General features: G+C 40.5%; 1 protein-coding gene across 6 annotated transcripts in view; it reads right to left on the minus strand.

Annotated features, from left to right (window-relative positions):
* Positions 1–19,528, minus strand: part of NBEAL1 (neurobeachin like 1) — a 759,124-nt gene that overhangs the window by 497,230 nt on the left and 242,366 nt on the right. For all 6 annotated transcript variants that reach the window (XM_053698681.1, XM_053698678.1, XM_053698680.1 and 3 more), the window contains 2 exons: positions 3,020–3,600; positions 1,891–2,023 (listed from right to left, as the gene is read on the minus strand). In XM_053698681.1, the coding sequence (XP_053554656.1) occupies positions 1,891–2,023; positions 3,020–3,600 (714 nt within the window). The remainder of the gene's footprint in view (positions 1–1,890; positions 2,024–3,019; positions 3,601–19,528) is intronic.

Raw genomic sequence — 19,528 nt, forward strand, 5'->3', positions numbered from 1 at the left:
TCAAATACATCCTATCGGGATCTAAATGAAAAGGCAGCACCCGCGGGTGAACGCCCAAGGGAAAAAAGGTTACGCCCAACCAGACCAGCAGATCAGAAGACCCCCTTCACCCAAGCTCAGAACTGGAACCGATACATAAAAAGAAAAAAAACGGAGACAAGGAGATTAGCTTCATTCCCAACCGTCTATCCAGGTTGCCATTTGGCTTCTAAGGCGTCAAATCCCTTGGACCACTTGGACTGGGATCCTCTAGCAACGCCAAAACATGTCTTAGTAGGACACGAAGATATGTCAACCTACAGCGGAAAGCAAAAATATCCCTTGCCGGATCAACAAACGAGGGGCCCATGAAGCTTCAGAGGCCCCCGCTTCCCCAGGAGGCCTAACTGAATCGGGCAATCCCCCACCCAGTGGGCCCTGGTTGACAGAACACGGACAGTATCTTAGAAAGATTCCACTTGGGAGATACAAATGCGCCAAGGCCGCAGATATTGCCATGCGGAACGGTGCCGTAACCTCTGGAGGAAACAGACCACCTTCCGGAGGAGTAAAGACCAAAGGGACACCTGCATGCCTAACAAATGGAGTTTCTGGGGCACGCACCTCGCAGGACTTAGCATCCTTCGGGGCGGATGGCTCAACGCATTCTGAGGGCCCTGAATCGGGAGAAGAGAGTACTCTGTAACGGAAATTGGAACATAACTGATGGGCATGGATAACCCGGGCCATTTCATATTCATTACAAGATGCATTCTCCGCATCAGAGACATCCGTGTCTAAAAAGTCAGAATCCTCCATCATGGGATTACAAAAATGACAAACAGTAACGGACATCTTCTTTACACCCCCAATGGCTGGGGCACTCACCACCTCCTGTGAACCAGACAACCTACGAGCAGACTCTCTCTGTCGCCACACGGTCAGCATACGGAAGTGAAAAAGCAACGTAACCGCACCCGGTCACGAGGTGCACCGTGTAAGTAAAAAAATAGCATGCAAATCCAAAGATCGCGCCAAATGACGATAAGGCCATTAATGCTCCGAAAAGCCATAAGCCTAAAGTATTACTACACTTCAGCAGATAGAAATACATAACAAACATGATTAAAGTCCCCCCTCTTCAATAACCCCCCTTAGGGGATATTAACCCATGATTCCTTATTTTAAGATAAAAGGAGTCCCACTGGGACCCTACCTTTACGTTAACATCACATTCACATAATGAAGTAAAATGAAACGATCTAACCGGAATCTATGCCGTGGAACATGAACACGGCCCTTCAAGTGTGACAGATAGTAGCCTCGCTTCTGACATGGACTTGAGTGAACAAAGGCAGGCAGCAAAACTTGTCAACGCTGATTGCCAAGGAGAGGTTAATATGAGTCGGGATGGTTTTGCAGAAAAACTCGCCCTTCATCTCCAGACTCCAGACCTTCATCCATGCTCTCACTGAGAGGCTGACAGGACTACTTAAAACTCCAGTCCCATTTTGAAGAGTACTACCTTCCATTAGAGATTTAACTCAAACTTCTGACACTTCTCTGCCAACCTCCTGTGACGAAAGGCAAATAATGACTGGGGGATGAGGGAAGTGGGGGAGGTTTTCTTTTTACACTTACACTTTACGCTAGGTCTTCGCTCGTGCAAACCTAAGGGAACGCCTATAATTAACTTAAGTTAGCGCAGTTGAGATATTAGTTAGTGTGTCCCACACTAACAATAGCTTGCTACCTGTACTCTAGCCATGTCTTTAAAAAAAAAAATAACTTTTTTGTGCAAAAGATATTTTTGAAAAGTTAAGTACTTTCATATGCATGATATATCTCTATCTGATAATAATATTCCATTCCATGAAATACATTCTGTTACAGTAATTTGGACTAACTTACCCATAGAGAGTCACAGAAACAATGTTCTGGCAACATTACTGTTGCATATTCCTTTTTGGTGCACACTGCAACAACTAAGACTCCAGAAGAGGTAATAAAGGCTTCAAAACCCATACCACTGTTGGTAAAAAAACTAGAAGAAGAAAGAAAAAAAAAAAATCAGTAAGGTGCTTTTACTGTATAAAGAAGAAAATATAATTCTTACATTGTTAAAGTTGGTGTGTGTTGATAAGTTCACAAAGACCTATAAAACTAAAATCTTGGGCACAATTAACACAATTGACAATCAAACACTGTTTATCATGCATGTAAAATTGCATGTTTAAAACACTGAAACTATGTATTTAAATAAAAAATATATGATAAAAAAGTATAAAAACAATATTGAATTTGCAATTTAGTTGACAGCCAACCCCTATCTTCAGTTAGTCAGTGTTCTGGCCTTATTACGCCTGGAGACTGGTTTAATCGCCTTATCGCCCTAGACCAAGTTTCCCCCAGCAGCATTTAGGAATCTATCAAGTGCTGATAAAGCTTAATAAGGCCGCAGCTGTCCACATGTGATTTATTTTGCTGCCCTTTTCAATCCCTGCTATGCTTAAAAGCTGCCCAGCACAGCACTGCATTAGCATGAGAGAGTCCATCTTTAAAACAGATACTTAAAGTAAAAAAGGTGGAGTATCTAAATAGAATATGCTCCAAGTAAAACTAAAAAGCCATAAAGTTCCATTAAAAATGTAGCTTTTTTCCTGTGATTTAAAATAAATAAATAATTCCCTTTTGTGCTACCCCTTAATACCAGATCCCTGTCAGCCAAACAATTGATTGCTGTAAGTTTCACTAATTTGTTTTTGCCCCCACACATGAACAATGGGCGTCATGGGGGCTTGAAAGGGTTAATCTTTTGCATGTAAGTACATTTGAATGCTCCACTTCAAACCTTTTGCAAAATGTAAAAAATATTGTTCCATTAACTACAATATGGCAAAATATATGTGCTTTTTGTGCCCAATGGATATTATTTTAATGCTATATATAAAATATGCACACTTTAATGAATAGCTTCTAAAAAAAGCATACAAATCAGCTTGTTAATGATTTTTTTCCAGTATTTTTTTTAACATGTTACCTATATAATTGTTTCCTCTTCAGCCCACTGTTACTCAAACCAATAATCGTCTGGGTTTGGTCAAGACAAAACCAAGCACTAAAGGTAAATGCAGAGCCCGGCCATTTCTGGATGATGGGTACAGCAATGCCTGCTAAGCTATGTGACAAATTGAAGTACTGCAAGGCACTTTCCAATCCCTGCTTACGTGCAATTGCAAGCATTGCCCGGATGACAGAAGTTACATATGGGTGGCTCAGCTTAGGATCATCAGTCCTCAATAAGCTGAACAGATGAAAAAGTTCTTCTGAGCTCAGTGATTGGCTCCCCAATGAGCCTAAAAGACCAATTAGGTTTTCAGCACAGCTACGATGAAGAGAGAAATGAGATTTCAGTGAGTCTATGATGCAGATGACCATATTGGCGTTAACACACATTGTGCGGCTTTGCTTGTTTATACAGCAGATCCTCTTCAGCCAATCTGCAATGAAGATTTGTAAATCATGTGATTCAATCTCTGGCAACCACTGAATAAGCAGCAATAAAGGATGCACATTGCTGATGCCCAAAATTCCAACAGAGGTATGATCTCCTTCAACAGCCTGTAAGAAATATCAGACGCATGGGTTTGAGATGACAATTATAAGTGATATAATATGGAATAACATGATAAAGTTCATAGAACAAAGTTTGAAGACATTTTTAGTACCAACCCAGGGCTAGATTACTCGTGAGAGCAACCCCATTTTACGCTAGAATGATTATTGTGCCCTCAGAACTCTGGTTAACAGTTACACTGGAATAAAAAGTGTCACAAAACACATAAAACATACATTTATAAGTACAGTTACACTATCTATTCAAAAGTATTAAAAAAAAAATTGTAAGGTCTAAAAGATATGAGGTTTCAGGTGTTAAAGAAAAAAAACTTTAACATACAGATACATACATATATAGGTCTAAATATATATATGTGTGTGTGTGTGTGTGTACGTATGTATTTATGTGTTTATATAGTATATAGTATAGTATATATGTATACATATATAGTGCATTGGAGCCCTTTGCAGTCAAGTAGATGAAAACATAACAAATCATATCTATGCAATATTCATATTTAATAAAGGGTCCAATGTTCTGCACATAGTAGAATATGTTCTATGTATTTTTAAATAGATATTCCTACATATATCTGTATATATCTAATCACACATATATATATATATATATATATATATATATATATATATATATATATATATATATACACACACACTGTGTGTATATATATATATATATATATATATATATATACATATATACAAAAAAGATTGATCCAAGCACTCTCTGTTATTTGAGTTGCCAGGGTGCTCTCTATATAAGTTGCTAATAACCAAATATCTCACAGCGCTTCACCCACTGGGATTCCTTATAGCTCCTTGTAGTGAGGATACCTAGCTTATCCTATGTGTATAGACTTAAAAAGATCAAAATCCAAGGAGCGCCTAAGAGATGGCTAAGGATGTATACTTAAAATTAATTTTAAGTATATATCCTTAGCCATCTCTTAGGCGCTCCTTGGATTTTGATCTCTATATAAGTCTCATCATATTTTCTAAAAATAAATAGGACTTGTATTTCCTCAAAATTACTGTTGATTTATTTTCTTGTTTCAGATTAACGTTTCGGTCGATACAGGGATCTTTTTCAAGACCAATTTAATCTAAATGTAAATAAACATTTGTAACCTACAACACCATGTGCACAGCGCAAAAAAAGTAAAACAGAAAAAACAGAAGAACCAGAAACCAATGGAATATGGAACGTGAAAACTATAAAGGTTGTTTCTATGTCATGACAAATAATTGTATGTACGCTCCAATAACTTAGCTCTTGCTAAACAGCTTTATATTAATCAGACTTGTCTAGAAAATTTAAATCATAAAATACCTAATTTAGACATCATCGCTCGGCTGAATATAGACTAAGTTTGGCATGTACCTGCTATTAATAGTGGCAAACCTTAGTTTCTCACCGTGCGGCTTTCATATTATGTCATCAACCAGCATATGCATCCGGGTATTACGGACGCTATAGTTTAGCGTTGCCAGCACAAGATTGTTGGCTAGTTACCATAGTAACGCTACGGGAAATAAGCTCACTCAATTTACAAGGGGCATTCCCTTACATCACTGCTACATTTTTGATAGTATGTTCCTAGAGATGCTTATTTACTTGAGGGGGCTACTATGTACTTTATGTTCAGCAGGATTATTACTCTTGATCACTGATAGCTTTCATTAATATAAGGATCAAGTATTGATCCTATAGAGTTTAGAAAAACCCAACACTTATGTCAGTTCAAGGTGTAATTACAAGCAAGAATTGTTTTTCATATTCTCTGGAACAGATTCATAACATTTTCTAGCTTTGACCTTTGAGGTATGTGGCGATTTCAATTTTCTAGACAAGTCTGATTAATATAAAGCTGTTTAGCAAGAGCTAATTTATTGAAGCGTACATACAATTATTTGGCAGGACATAGAAACAACTTTTATAGTTTTTACGTTGGTATATATTCCATTGGTTTCTGGTTCTTCTGTTTTTTCTGTTTTGCCCTGTGCACATGGTGTTGTAGGTGTACCAAAAAAGTGCACATTGGATATAAACTGGGTATATCTGATTACTTTTGGATAGTTCACTGCATGCACATAAAATAGTATTGAAATACTACACTTTTTAATGATGTGTTACAAATGTTTATTTACATGTAGATTACATTGGTCTTGAAAAAGTTCCCTGTATGAACCGAAACTTTGACCTGAAAAAAGAAAATAAAGTGACAGTAATTTTGAGCAAATACAAGTCCTGAGAGTGCCTCTTCATTTAATTATATATATATATATATTTATATATTTATTAACCCCTTAATGACCGGACCATTTTTCAATTTTCTTACCCTTAATGACAATGGCTATTTTTACATTTCTGCAGTGTTTGTGTTTAGCTGTAATTTTCCTCTTACTCATTTACTGTACCCACACATATTATATACCGTTTTTCTCGCCATTAAATGGACTTTCTAAAGATACCATTATTTTCATCATGTCCTATAATTTACTAAAAAAAAAATAATAAAATATGAGGAAAAAATGGAAAAAAACACACTTTTTCTAACTTTGACCCCCAAAATATGTTACACATCTACAATCACCAAAAAACACCCATGCTAAATAGTTTCTAAATTTTGTCCTGAGTTTAGAAATACCCAATGTTTACATGTTCTTTGCTTTTTTTTGCAATTTATGGGGCAATAAATACAAGTAGCAATTCGCTATTTCCAAACCACTTTTTTTCAAAATTAGCGCTAGTTACATTGGAACCCTGATATCTGTCAGGAATACCTGAATATCCCTTGACATGTATATATTTTTTGTTAGACGACAACCCAAAGTATTGATCTAGGCCCATTTTGGTATATTTCATGCCACCATTTCACCGCCAAATGCGATAAAAAAAAAAAAAAAGTTCACTTTTTCACAAAATTTGTCACAAACTTTAGGTTTCCCACTGAAATTATTTACAAACAGCTTCTGCAATTATGGCACAAATGGTTGTAAATGCTTCTCTGGGATCCCCTTTTTTCAGAAATAGCAGACTTATATGGCTTTGGGGTTGCTTTTTGGTAATTAGAAGGCCGCTAAATGCCGCTGCGCACCACACGTGTTTTATGTCCAGGAGTGAAGGGGTTAATTAGGGAGCTTGTAGGGTTAATTTTAGCTTTAGTGTAGTGTAGTAGACAACCCCAAGTATTGATCTAGGCCAAATGCGAGCAAATAAAAAAAAAAACTTTACATTTTTCACAATTTTAGGTTTCTCACTGAAATTATTTACAAACAGCTTGTGCTATTATGGCAGAAATTGTTGTAAAAGCTTCTCTGGGATCCCCTTTGTTCAGAAATAGCAGACTTATATGGCTTTGGCGTTACTTTTTGGTAATTAGAAGGCCGCTAAATGCTGCTGCGCACCACACGTTAATTATGCCCAGAAGTGAAGGGGTTAAATTAGGTAGCTTGTAGGGAGCTTGCAGGGTTAATTTTAGAGATCAGCCTCCCACATGACGCATCCCACCCCCTGATCCCTCCCAAACAGCTCTCTTCCCTCCCCCACCCCACAATTGTTCCCGCCATCTTAAGTACTGGCAGAAAGTCTGCCAGTACTAAATAAGAGTTTTTATTTTTTTTTTTAAATAAAAATAATAAAATATTTTAGCTGTGATGGACCCCTGCCTTAGCCCCAACCTCCCTGATCCCCCCTCCAGCTCTCTAACCCTCTCCCCTACCTAATTACCGCCATCTTGGGTACTGGCAGCTGTCTGCCAGTACCTAGTTTGGCCCCAAAAATCCCCCAAAAAGTATTTTTATTTTATTTTTAACTTAAAAACTATTTCTGTAGTGTGGCATCCCCCCCCCACAATACCCCCACCCCCTCCCAGATCCTTTTATATTTAAAAAAAAAAATGTACCTTTTAATCCCTTTCCTCCCTCATTCATTGGTGTCAGTGTGACTAATGTGCGCGCGCGCACCCTCACACCGGCGGACACTGGCAGTCTGGCACCATCGCTACCGTAACCGGTGCAGAGAGGGCCACAGAGTGGCTCTCTCTGCATCGGAGGCTTGTAAAGTGGTATTGCAGGATGCCTCCATATCGAGGCATCACTGCAATACCCTCAGAGCTGCTGGAAGCATTTGTGATCGCTTCCAGCACTCTGTTAGACAACTGACGTACCAGGTACGTCCATTGTCATTAACTGTTAGTTTTTGCATGACGTACCTGGTGCGTCAGTTGTCATTAAGGGGTTAATATATACATACACACACACACACCTACATTTGTGCAAAATCCAGCAGATATGCATTTAAATATCTCTTTAAGAATAAATAGAACATATTCTGCTATGTGCAGAGCATTGGATTATGAAATATGCAATATTATCTTCTTATGTTGCTCTTCTAAATAACCGCAAAATCAACTTTTTCGGCTGCATTGAAGTCTATGGGGGAGTGCTTTTTTGCATTTGTGACTTCTCAGAGTCTATTTGTTACAGCGACTTTGCAAAAGCGAGAGCACAAACTTTACAGTTTTAACACGTAATATGAGAGTGAATCTCCAAGCGCAAAACATATTTATAGCGATTTTAACGCGCGAACGCAAGCGCAAACTACTGCTCCACTTGCAAACTGGCCCACAGTGTTCTCTCCAGTGGGTGTACCACCTGGCTGATTTTACTGACCAACCAACTAAAATTTAAGTCAATATGAAAGCTATAACATTTTCTGTGGTGAAATGTCCAAATCTCTAGCAGATAAAATTAAAAGTAAGTATGTGCACGGTTGTTGGACCCTGCACATACTTATGGAATAAAGGTCCTTTTAATTTTATCCATTGGAGATTTGGACATTTCTTTGTTGCAGCAGGATTGTTAAGCCTTTTCTGTGTTGTAAGTGTAGTGCTGTTTCCTATCCCTATTTGATTAAAATTTTCTTTGGAGACTTGACTTGACACATTAAAAAAAATAAGATTTAAACGTATCAGTAAAATTAACTTTTTCACATAGAGAATCATATCAGTCCTGCTGGGTATATGTTCTCTAATCAATGGAGTTGGCATAAACCAATTACCAAATGAGAAGCAACCCTCCTACTCCCATTAGTCCAATTGTATGGCAACTCTCCCCTTCATATATCCCTCCACTTCCTCTCAGTTGATTCACATTCATTTAAGGACTAACAAATCAAAGATTTATGCCATACACGGCTGACATTCATATAGTTCTATTTTTATATATATATATTTTTTAAATGATTTATTGGTACTTATATATATATTTTTCTCAAACTCGTATAGATCTCTATCAGTAATGGTGGGTAGATACCAAAGCTAGAACATATGAAGGTAAGAAAGGCTAAAACAAACTCTGCCTAGCTCTCAGGAAATATACGCCTAGATTACAAGTTCTGCGTTAGCCTTAAAAATCAGCGTTAAGGGGTCCTAACGCTGCTTTTTATCTAACGCTGGTATTACGAGTCAGGCAGGAAAGGGTCTACCGCTCACTTTCTTTCCGCGACTCGAGGCTACCGCAAATCCCCTTACGTCAATTGCGTATCCTATCTTCTCTATGGGATTTGCCTAACGCTGGTATTACGAGACTTGGAAGAAGTGAGCGGTAGAGCCTCTACCTCCAAGACTCCAACCGTAAAAAAAAGTCAGTAGTTAAAGAGTTTTATGGGCTAACGCCGGAACATAAAGCTCTTAACTACAGTGCTACAAAGTACACTAACACCCATAAACTACCTATGAACCCCTAAACCAAGGCTCCCCACATCGCAAACCCTATAATATAATTTTTTAACCCCTAATCTTCCGACCATACATCGCCGCCACCTACATTATCCCTATGAACCCCTAATCTGCTGCCCCTAACATCGCCGACACCTATATTATATTTATTAACCCCTAATCTGCCGCCCCAAACCTCGTCGCCACCTACCTACACTTATTAACCCCTAATCTGCCGACCGGACATCGCCGCCACTATAGTAAATGTATTAACCCCAAAACCGCCGCACTCCCGCCTCGCAAACACTATAATAAATTGTATTAACCCCTAATCTGCCCTCCCTAACATCGCCGCCACCTACCTTCAATTATTAACCCCTAATCTCCCGATGCCAACGTCGCCGCTACTATAATAAAGTTATGAATCCCTAAACCTAAGTCTAACCCTAACCCCATCCTAAGTTAAATATTATTTTAATTAAACGAAATAAATTTACTATAATGAAAAAAATTATTCCTATTTAAAACTAAATACTTACCTATAAAATAAACCCTAATATAGCTACAATATAACTAATAGTTACATTGTAGCTATTTTAGGCTTATATTTATTTTACAGCCAACTTTGTATTTATTTTAACTAGGTACAATAGCTATTAAATAGTTAGTAACTATTTAATTGCTACCTAGTTAAAATAATTACAAAATTACCTGTAAAATACATCCTAATCTAAGTTACAATTAAACCTAACACTACACTATCAATAAATTAATTAAATAAATTAACTACAATTATCTAAACTAAAATACAATTAAATAAACTAAACTATAATATAAAAAAACAAACACTAAATTACAGAAAATAAAAAAAAATTACAAGAAGTTTAAACTAATTACACCTAATCTGTGCCCCCTAATAAAATAAAAAAGCCCCCCAAAATAATAAAATGCCCTACCCTATCCTAAATTACAAAGTAATCAGCTCTTTTACCAGCCCTTAAAAGTGCTTTTTGCGGGGCATTGCTCCAAAGTAATCACCTCTTTTACCTGTAAATTAAAATACAATATCCCCCCCCCAACATTACAACCCACCACCCACACAATCCTACTCTAAAACCCACCCAAACCCCCCTTAAAAAAACCTAACACTAACCCCCTGAAGATCATCCTACCTTGAGTCGTCTTCACTCAGCCGAGCCGAATTCTTCATCCAAGCGGGGCAGAAGAGGTCCTCGATCCGGTTGAAGTCTTCATCCAAGCAGGGCAGAAGAGGTCTTCCATCCGATTGAAGTGTACATCCAAGCGGCATCTTCTATCTTCATCCATCCAGAGCGGAGTGGCAGCATCCTAAAGACCTCCGACGCGGAACATCCATCCTGGCCGACGACTGAACGACGAATGACGGTTCCTTTAAATGACGTCATCCAAGATGGCGTCCCTCGAATTCCGATTGGCTGATAGGATTCTATCAGCCAATCGGAATTAAGGTAGGAAAAATCTGATTGGCTGATTCAATCAGCCAATCAGATTGAATTTCAATCCGATTGGCTGATCCAATCAGCCAATCGGATTGACCTCGCATTCTATTGGCTGTTCCGATCAGATTTTCCTACCTTAATTCCGATTGGCTGATAGAATCCTAACAGCCAATCGGAATTCGAGGGACGCCATCTTGGATGACGTCATTTAAAGGAACCGTCATTCGTCGTTGGCCAGGATGGATGTTCCACGTCGGAGGTCTTCAGGATGCTGCTGCTCCGGATGGATGAAGATAGAAGATGCCGCTTGGATGAACACTTCAACCGGATGGAAGACCTCTTCTGCCCCACCTGGATGAAGACTTCAACCGGATGGAGGACCTCTTCTGCCCCACTTGGATGAAGAATTCGGCTCAGCTGAGTGAAGAAGACCCAAGGTAGGGAGATCTTCAGGGGGTTAGTGTTAGGTTTTTTTAAGGGGGGTTTGGGTGGGTTTTAGAGTAGGGGTATGTGGATGGTGGGTTGTAATGTTGGGGGGGTATTGTATTTTCATTTACAGGTAAAAGAGCTGATTACTTTGGGGCAATGCCCCGCAAAAAGCCCTTTTAAGGGCTGGTAAAAGAGCTGATTACTTTGTCATTTAAGATAGGGTAGGGCATTTTATAATTTTGGGGGGCTTTTTTATTTTATTAGGGGGCTTAGATTAGGTGTAATTAGATTAAACTTCTTGTAATTTTTTTTATTTTCTGTAATTTAGTGTTGTTGTTTTTTGTATTATAGTTTAGTTTATTTAATTGTATTTTAGTTTAGATAATTGTAGTTAATTTATTTAATTAATTTATTGATAGTGTAGTGTTAGGTGTAATTGTAACTTAGGTTAGGATTTATTTTACAGGTAATTTTGTAATTATTTTAACTAGGTAGCTATTAAATAGTTATTAACTATTTAATAGCTATTGTACCTAGTTAAAATAAATACAAAGTTGCCTGTAAAATAAATATAAATCCTAAAATAGCTACAATGTAACTATTAGTTATATTGTAGCTATATTAGGGTTTGTTTTATAGGTATTTAGTTTTAAATAGAAATAATTTATTTCATTATAGTAAATTTATTTTGTTTAATTTAAATTATATTTAACTTAGGGGGGTGTTAGGGTTAGACTTAGGTTTAGGGGTTCATAACTTTATTATAGTAGCGGCGACGTTGGGGTCGGGAGATTAGGGGTTAATAATTGTAGGTAGGTGGTGGCGATGTAAGGGAGGGTTGATTAGGGGTTAATAAGTGTAGGTAGGTGGCGGCGACATTGGGTGGGGCAGATTAGGGGGTAATAAATATAATATATGTGTCGGCGATGTTAGGGACACCAGATTAGGGGTTCATAGCTATAATGTAGGTTGCGGCGGTGTCCAGAGTTGCAGAATAGGGGTTAATAATTAAATGCAGGTGTCGGCGATAGCGGGGGCGGCAGATTAGGGGTTAATAAGTGTAAGATTAGGGGTGTTTAGACTCGGGGTTCATGTTAGGGTGTTAGGTGTAGACTTAGAAAGTGTTTCCCCATAGGAAACAATGGGGCTGCGTTAGAAGCTGGACGCTGCTTTTTTGCAGGTGTTAGGTTTTTTTACAGCCAGCTCAGCCCCATTGTTTCCTATGGGGATATCGTGCACGAGCACGTTTTTCCAGCTTACCGCTACCGTAGGCAACGCTGGTATTGAGAGTTGAAGTGGAGCTAAATTTGTCTCAACGCTCCCTTTTCTGAGGCTAATGCAGCCATTCAGACAACTCGTAATACCAGCGTTGTCTTAAGGGTGCGCTGGAAAAAAAGGCTTGTTAGCACCGCTGGTCTTTACCGACAAAACTCGTAATCTAGGCGATAGTTTGTAACATATTTCTAAAAATGTTTGTGTTCATACAAACACATAAAATTGGTATAATTTAGTTAAAACAATTAAAAGAAGCCCATGTGCCGCATTGTAAAATTGTTATAGACAAATAAAAAAAAAAGGAGGTTTTTTTATATCCAGGTCCAAATCTTTCCATGAACTGAAAGATTGTCACAGTCTCTGTATGAAATCCATTTTTTCTGTAAAAAGTACAGAAAATTGCTTTGAAGGAACTGATAACTCCACATTCAGTCCACAGGAAATTCCTGTTTTTACACCAATAGCCAATGGTGTCCCAGACCAGCAAATATTCCATAGCTGTTACAAGTTTTCAGAAAAAAAGAAATTACTTTTCTGGGAAAACCTTTTATTTTAGGGAAGCAAGGATGAAACAGTTGACACTTCTGGATAACTGTGTAGCCGTATATATGACCCGAAGAACCGATGAACTGATTAAATTGAATGGATTAAAGGTGTATTAAAAACAGTACATATTGTATGTAGTATATATTGAATGTAGTATATAACCTATTTCTCTTCTCTTATATCTACTCACTCCTCAAACCATAAACGACTCTTCTCCATTTTCAACTCTCTCCTTTACCCTCCTGCACCTCCCCCTTCATCTGCCTTTAGTGCTCAAGACTTAGCAGGCTACTTTTTCAATAAAACACTTACCATCTAAAGCAACATCCCAACACAAGCCTGCAATCTTCCATCATTGACCCTGGCCACCCCCTCTGCCACCCTCTGCACCCTCCCCCCAACGACTGAGAATGAAGTGGGTTCCTTATTGTCTTCCTCCCACCTCACTACCTGCCCACTTGACCCTATACTCTCACATCTAATACCTCCTCTGTCTTCCACCCTCACTCCAGCTCTAACGCACATATTTAACCTATGCCTTACTACTGGTTCATTCCCAACTTCCTACAAACATACAAAGGTCACCCCCATCCTCACAAAACCCTCCCTCGACCCTAATTCTCCTGCAAACTAATGGCCAATATTACTGCTTACTAACCCACTTCCTGTCCTCCAACTCATTGCTTGACCCCATGCAATCTGGCATCCGTCCCCAACACTAAACTGAGACTGCCCTCACCAAGTTAACTAACGATCTCCTTTCTGCTAAAAACGCCTACTACTCTATACTCATCTTAATTGCCCTCTCTGCTGCCTTTGACACCGTTGACCATCCCCTCCTCCTACGAACTTTCAGCTCTCTTGGGCTCTCCTGGATCTACTTTTATCTCTCTAACAGGTCCTTTTCTGTCTCTTTTGCTGGTGACGCCTCATCTCCATTTCCTATGTCTGTGGGAGTACCTCAATGCTCTGTTCTGGGCCCTCTACTCTTCTATATTTACAATTTGTGCTGGATAAACTTATCAACAGCTATGGCTTCAAATATCACCTCTATACTAATGATATTAAGATCTACCTATCCACCCCTTCACTCTCTCCTTCTGTCAATTCTCACATCAGTAACTGCTTATCTGGGATTTCTTCCTGGATGGCATCTCACCATCTAAAAATAAACATGTCCAAGACCGAGCTACTTCTTTATCCACACTCCCCCTAATTCTACTCCGGTTTCTAACTTCTCTATAACTGTTGGCGGCACCACTATCTCCCCATCACCCCAAGTCCGCTGCCTTGGAGTCACACTTGACTCAAATCTGTCCTTCATACACCACATCCAATTGCTCTCTTCATCCTGCTGCAACCAACTACGCAATCTTTCTAAATCCGTCCGTCTCTCAGTGCTGAAACTACTGTCTGACGTCCCTCCTGGTTCCTGATCCATGGCTTGTTCCTGACTCTGCTGTTCTCCTTGTTCCTGATTCCGGCTCGTCCGACCACTCGCTTTGGCTCCTGACTCGGCTTGTCTGAATATTCGCTTTGGCTCCTGACTCGGCTCGTCTGACTACCAGCTCTGTCTGACTCCTGGCTTGTTGTTTGACTTGTGGACTTTTTATTATTTTTATTATTATCAAAGGTGTGATTATTTTTGCACTTCTCGTCTCAGTCTGATTCCTGGCACCCTGACAACTCCCGGGTAATTATCCCGACTTGACTACTGTAATAATCTACTAACTGGCTTCCCTCTCGTCTGGCAATCCCCCCTCCAATCCATCCTAAATGCCTCTGCCAGTCTAATCCATATTATATTATAATGTCTCGCCATTTTACTTTTATCTCTGTACTCATGGACAGCGCTGCAGAATCTGTTGGCACTTTATAAATAAATAATAATAATATTGTAATCTTAAATATTTAATTATGTTTACTTAAAATAAAAACACTTTTCCATTAATTTAACTCTGAAAATTGTTGGTTTCCTACATATCCTACAAAGTAATTGGTGCCGCCATGTTTTAACTTAAATATTCCCCTTTATTATCTCTCCTGCTGAGGACAATTAGGGTTAGATATAAAACAGGCAATAAAAGAGACTGCAAGCAAGGCTGTCTGGAACACATGGTCATTTAAGTCATTATCTGAAAGGGTTTTCGATCACAATCTACAAGCTGAGGCGTTTACACCTCTTTTTCTGGCAAAAAAACAGAATTTATGTAAACCTGATAAATTACTTTCTCCAACGGTGTGTCCGGTCCACGGCGTCATCCTTACTTGTGGGATATTCTCTTCCCCAACAGGAAATGGCAAAGAGCCCAGCAAAGCTGGTCACATGATCCCTCCTAGGCTCCGCCTACCCCAGTCATTCGACCGACGTTAAGGAGGAATATTTGCATAGGAGAAACCATATGGTACCGTGGTGACTGTAGTTAAAGAAAATAAATTATCAGACCTGATTAAAAAAACCAGGGCGGGCCGTGGACCGGACACACCGTTGGAGAAAGTAATTTATCAGGTAAACATAAATTCTGTTTTCTCCAACATAGGTGTGTCCGGTCCACGGCGTCATCCTTACTTGTGGGAACCAATACCAAAGCTTTAGGACACGGATGAAGGGAGGGAGCAAATCAGGTCACCTAAATGGAAGGCACCACGGCTTGCAAAACCTTTCTCCCAAAAATAGCCTCAGAAGAAGCAAAAGTATCAAACTTGTAAAATTTGGTAAAAGTGTGCAGTGAAGACCAAGTCGCTGCCCTACATATCTGATCAACAGAAGCCTCGTTCTTGAAGGCCCATGTGGAAGCCACAGCCCTAGTGGAATGAGCCGTGATTCTTTCGGGAGGCTGCCGTCCGGCAGTCTCGTAAGCCAATCTGATGATGCTTTTAATCCAAAAAGAGAGAGAGGTAGAAGTTGCTTTTTGACCTCTCCTTTTACCGGAATAAACAACAAACAAGGAAGATGTTTGTCTAAAATCCTTTGTAGCATCTAAATAGAATTTTAGAGCGCGAACAACATCCAAATTGTGCAACAAACGTTCCTTCTTTGAAACTGGTTTCGGACACAGAGAAGGTACGATAATCTCCTGGTTAATGTTTTTGTTAGAAACAACTTTTGGAAGAAAACCAGGTTTAGTACGTAAAACCACCTTATCTGCATGGAACACCAGATAAGGAGGAGAACACTGCAGAGCAGATAATTCTGAAACTCTTCTAGCAGAAGAAATTGCAACTAAAAACAAAACTTTCCAAGATAATAACTTAATATCAACGGAATGTAAGGGTTCAAACGGAACCCCCTGAAGAACTGAAAGAACTAAGTTGAGACTCCAAGGAGGAGTCAAAGGTTTGTAAACAGGCTTAATTCTAACCAGAGCCTGAACAAAGGCTTGAACATCTGGCACAGCTGCCAGCTTTTTGTGAAGTAACACAGACAAGGCAGAAATCTGTCCCTTCAGGGAACTAGCAGATAATCCTTTTTCCAATCCTTCTTGAAGGAAGGATAGAATCTTAGGAATCTTAACCTTGTCCCAAGGGAATCCTTTAGATTCACACCAACAGATATATTTTTTCCAAATTTTGTGGTAAATCTTTCTAGTTACAGGCTTTCTGGCCTGAACAAGAGTATCGATAACAGAATCTGAGAACCCTCGCTTCGATAAGATCAAGCGTTCAATCTCCAAGCAGTCAGCTGGAGTGAAACCAGATTCGGATGTTCGAACGGACCCTGAACAAGAAGGTCTCGTCTCAAAGGTAGCTTCCAAGGTGGAGCCGATGACATATTCACCAGATCTGCATACCAAGTCCTGCGTGGCCACGCAGGAGCTATCAAGATCACCGACGCCCTCTCCTGATTGATCCTGGCTACCAGCCTGGGGATGAGAGGAAACGGCGGGAACACATAAGCTAGTTTGAAGGTCCAAGGTGCTACTAGTGCATCCACTAGAGCCGCCTTGGGATCCCTGGATCTGGACCCGTAGCAAGGAACTTTGAAGTTCTGACGAGAAGCCATCAGATCCATGTCTGGAATGCCCCACAGCTGAGTGACTTGGGCAAAGATTTCCGGATGGAGTTCCCACTCCCCCGGATGCAATGTCTGACGACTCAGAAAATCCGCTTCCCAATTTTCCACTCCTGGGATGTGGATAGCAGACAGGTGGCAGGAGTGAGACTCCGCCCATAGAATGATTTTGGTCACTTCTTCCATCGCTAGGGAACTCCTTGTTCCCCCCTGATGGTTGATGTACGCAACAGTTGTCATGTTGTCTGATTGAAACCGTATGAACTTGGCCCTCGCTAGCTGAGGCCAAGCCTTGAGAGCATTGAATATCGCTCTCAGTTCCAGAATATTTATCGGTAGAAGAGATTCTTCCCGAGACCAAAGACCCTGAGCTTTCAGGGATCCCCAGACCGCGCCCCAGCCCACCAGACTGGCGTCGGTCGTGACGATGACCCACTCCGGTCTGCGGAATGTCATCCCTTGTGACAGGTTGTCCAGGGACAGCCACCAACGGAGTGAGTCTCTGGTCCTCTGATTTACTTGTATCTTCGGAGACAAGTCTGTATAGTCCCCATTCCACTGACTGAGCATGCACAGTTGTAAAGGTCTTAGATGAATGCGCGCAAAAGGAACTATGTCCATTGCCGCTACCATCAAACCGATCACTTCCATGCACTGCGCTATGGAAGGAAGAGGAACGGAATGAAGTATCCGACAAGAGTCTAGAAGTTTTGTTTTTCTGGCCTCTGTCAGAAAAATCCTCATTTCTAAGGAGTCTATTATTGTTCCCAAGAAGGGAACCCTTGTTGACGGAGATAGAGAACTCTTTTCCACGTTCACTTTCCATCCGTGAGATCTGAGAAAGGCCAGGACTATGTCCGTGTGAGCCTTTGCTTGAGGAAGGGACGACGCTTGAATCAGAATGTCGTCCAAGTAAGGTACTACAGCAATGCCCCTTGGTCTTAGCACAGCTAGAAGGGACCCTAGTACCTTTGTGAAAATCCTTGGAGCAGTGGCTAATCCGAAAGGAAGCGCCACGAACTGGTAATGCTTGTCCAGGAATGCGAACCTTAGGAACCGATGATGTTCCTTGTGGATAGGAATATGTAGATACGCATCCTTTAAATCCACTGTGGTCATGAATTGACCTTCCTGGATGGAAGGAAGAATAGTTCGAATGGTTTCCATCTTGAACGATGGAACCTTGAGAAACTTGTTTAAGATCTTGAGATCTAAGATTGGTCTGAACGTTCCCTCTTTTTTGGGAACTATGAACAGATTGGAGTAGAACCCCATCCCTTGTTCTCTTAATGGAACAGGATGAATCACTCCCATTTTTAACAGGTCTTCTACACAATGTAAGAATGCCTGTCTTTTTATGTGGTCTGAAGACAACTGAGACCTGTGGAACCTCCCCCTTGGGGGAAGCCCCTTGAATTCCAGAAGATAACCTTGGGAGACTATTTCTAGCGCCCAAGGATCCAGAACATCTCTTGCCCAAGCCTGAGCGAAGAGAGAGAGTCTGCCCCCCACCAGATCCGGTCCCGGATCGGGGGCCAACATTTCATGCTGTCTTGGTAGCAGTGGCAGGTTTCTTGGCCTGCTTTCCCTTGTTCCAGCCTTGCATTGGTCTCCAAGCTGGCTTGGCTTGAGAAGTATTACCCTCTTGCTTAGAGGACGTAGCACTTTGGGCTGGTCCATTTCTACGAAAGGGACGAAAATTAGGTTTATTTTTTGCCTTGAAAGGCCGATCCTGAGGAAGGGCGTGGCCCTTACCCCCAGTGATATCAGAGATAATCTCTTTCAAGTCAGGGCCAAACAGCGTTTTCCCCTTGAAAGGAATGTTAAGTAGCTTGTTCTTGGAAGACGCATCAGCTGACCAAGATTTCAACCAAAGCGCTCTGCGCGCCACAATAGCAAACCCAGAATTCTTAGCCGCTAACCTAGCCAATTGCAAAGTGGCGTCTAGGGTGAAAGAATTAGCCAATTTGAGAGCATTGATTCTGTCCATAATCTCCTCATAAGGAGGAGAATCACTATCGACCGCCTTTATCAGCTCATCGAACCAGAAACATGCGGCTGTAGCTACAGGGACAATGCATGAAATTGGTTGTAGAAGGTAACCCTGCTGAACAAACATCTTTTTAAGTAAACCTTCTAATTTTTTATCCATAGGATCTTTGAAAGCACAACTATCCTCTATGGGTATAGTGGTGCGTTTGTTTAAAGTGGAAACCGCTCCCTCGACCTTGGGGACTGTCTGCCATAAGTCCTTTCTGGGGTCGACCATAGGAAACAATTTTTTAAATATGGGGGGAGGGACGAAAGGAATACCGGGCCTTTCCCATTCTTTATTAACAATGTCCGCCACCCGCTTGGGGATAGGAAAAGCTTCTGGGAGCCCCGGGACCTCTAGGAACTTGTCCATTTTACATAGTTTCTCTGGGATGACCAACTTGTCACAATCATCC

Source organism: Bombina bombina, chromosome 1 (assembly GCF_027579735.1).
Source record: "Bombina bombina isolate aBomBom1 chromosome 1, aBomBom1.pri, whole genome shotgun sequence".
Lineage (NCBI taxonomy): Eukaryota > Metazoa > Chordata > Amphibia > Anura > Bombinatoridae > Bombina > Bombina bombina.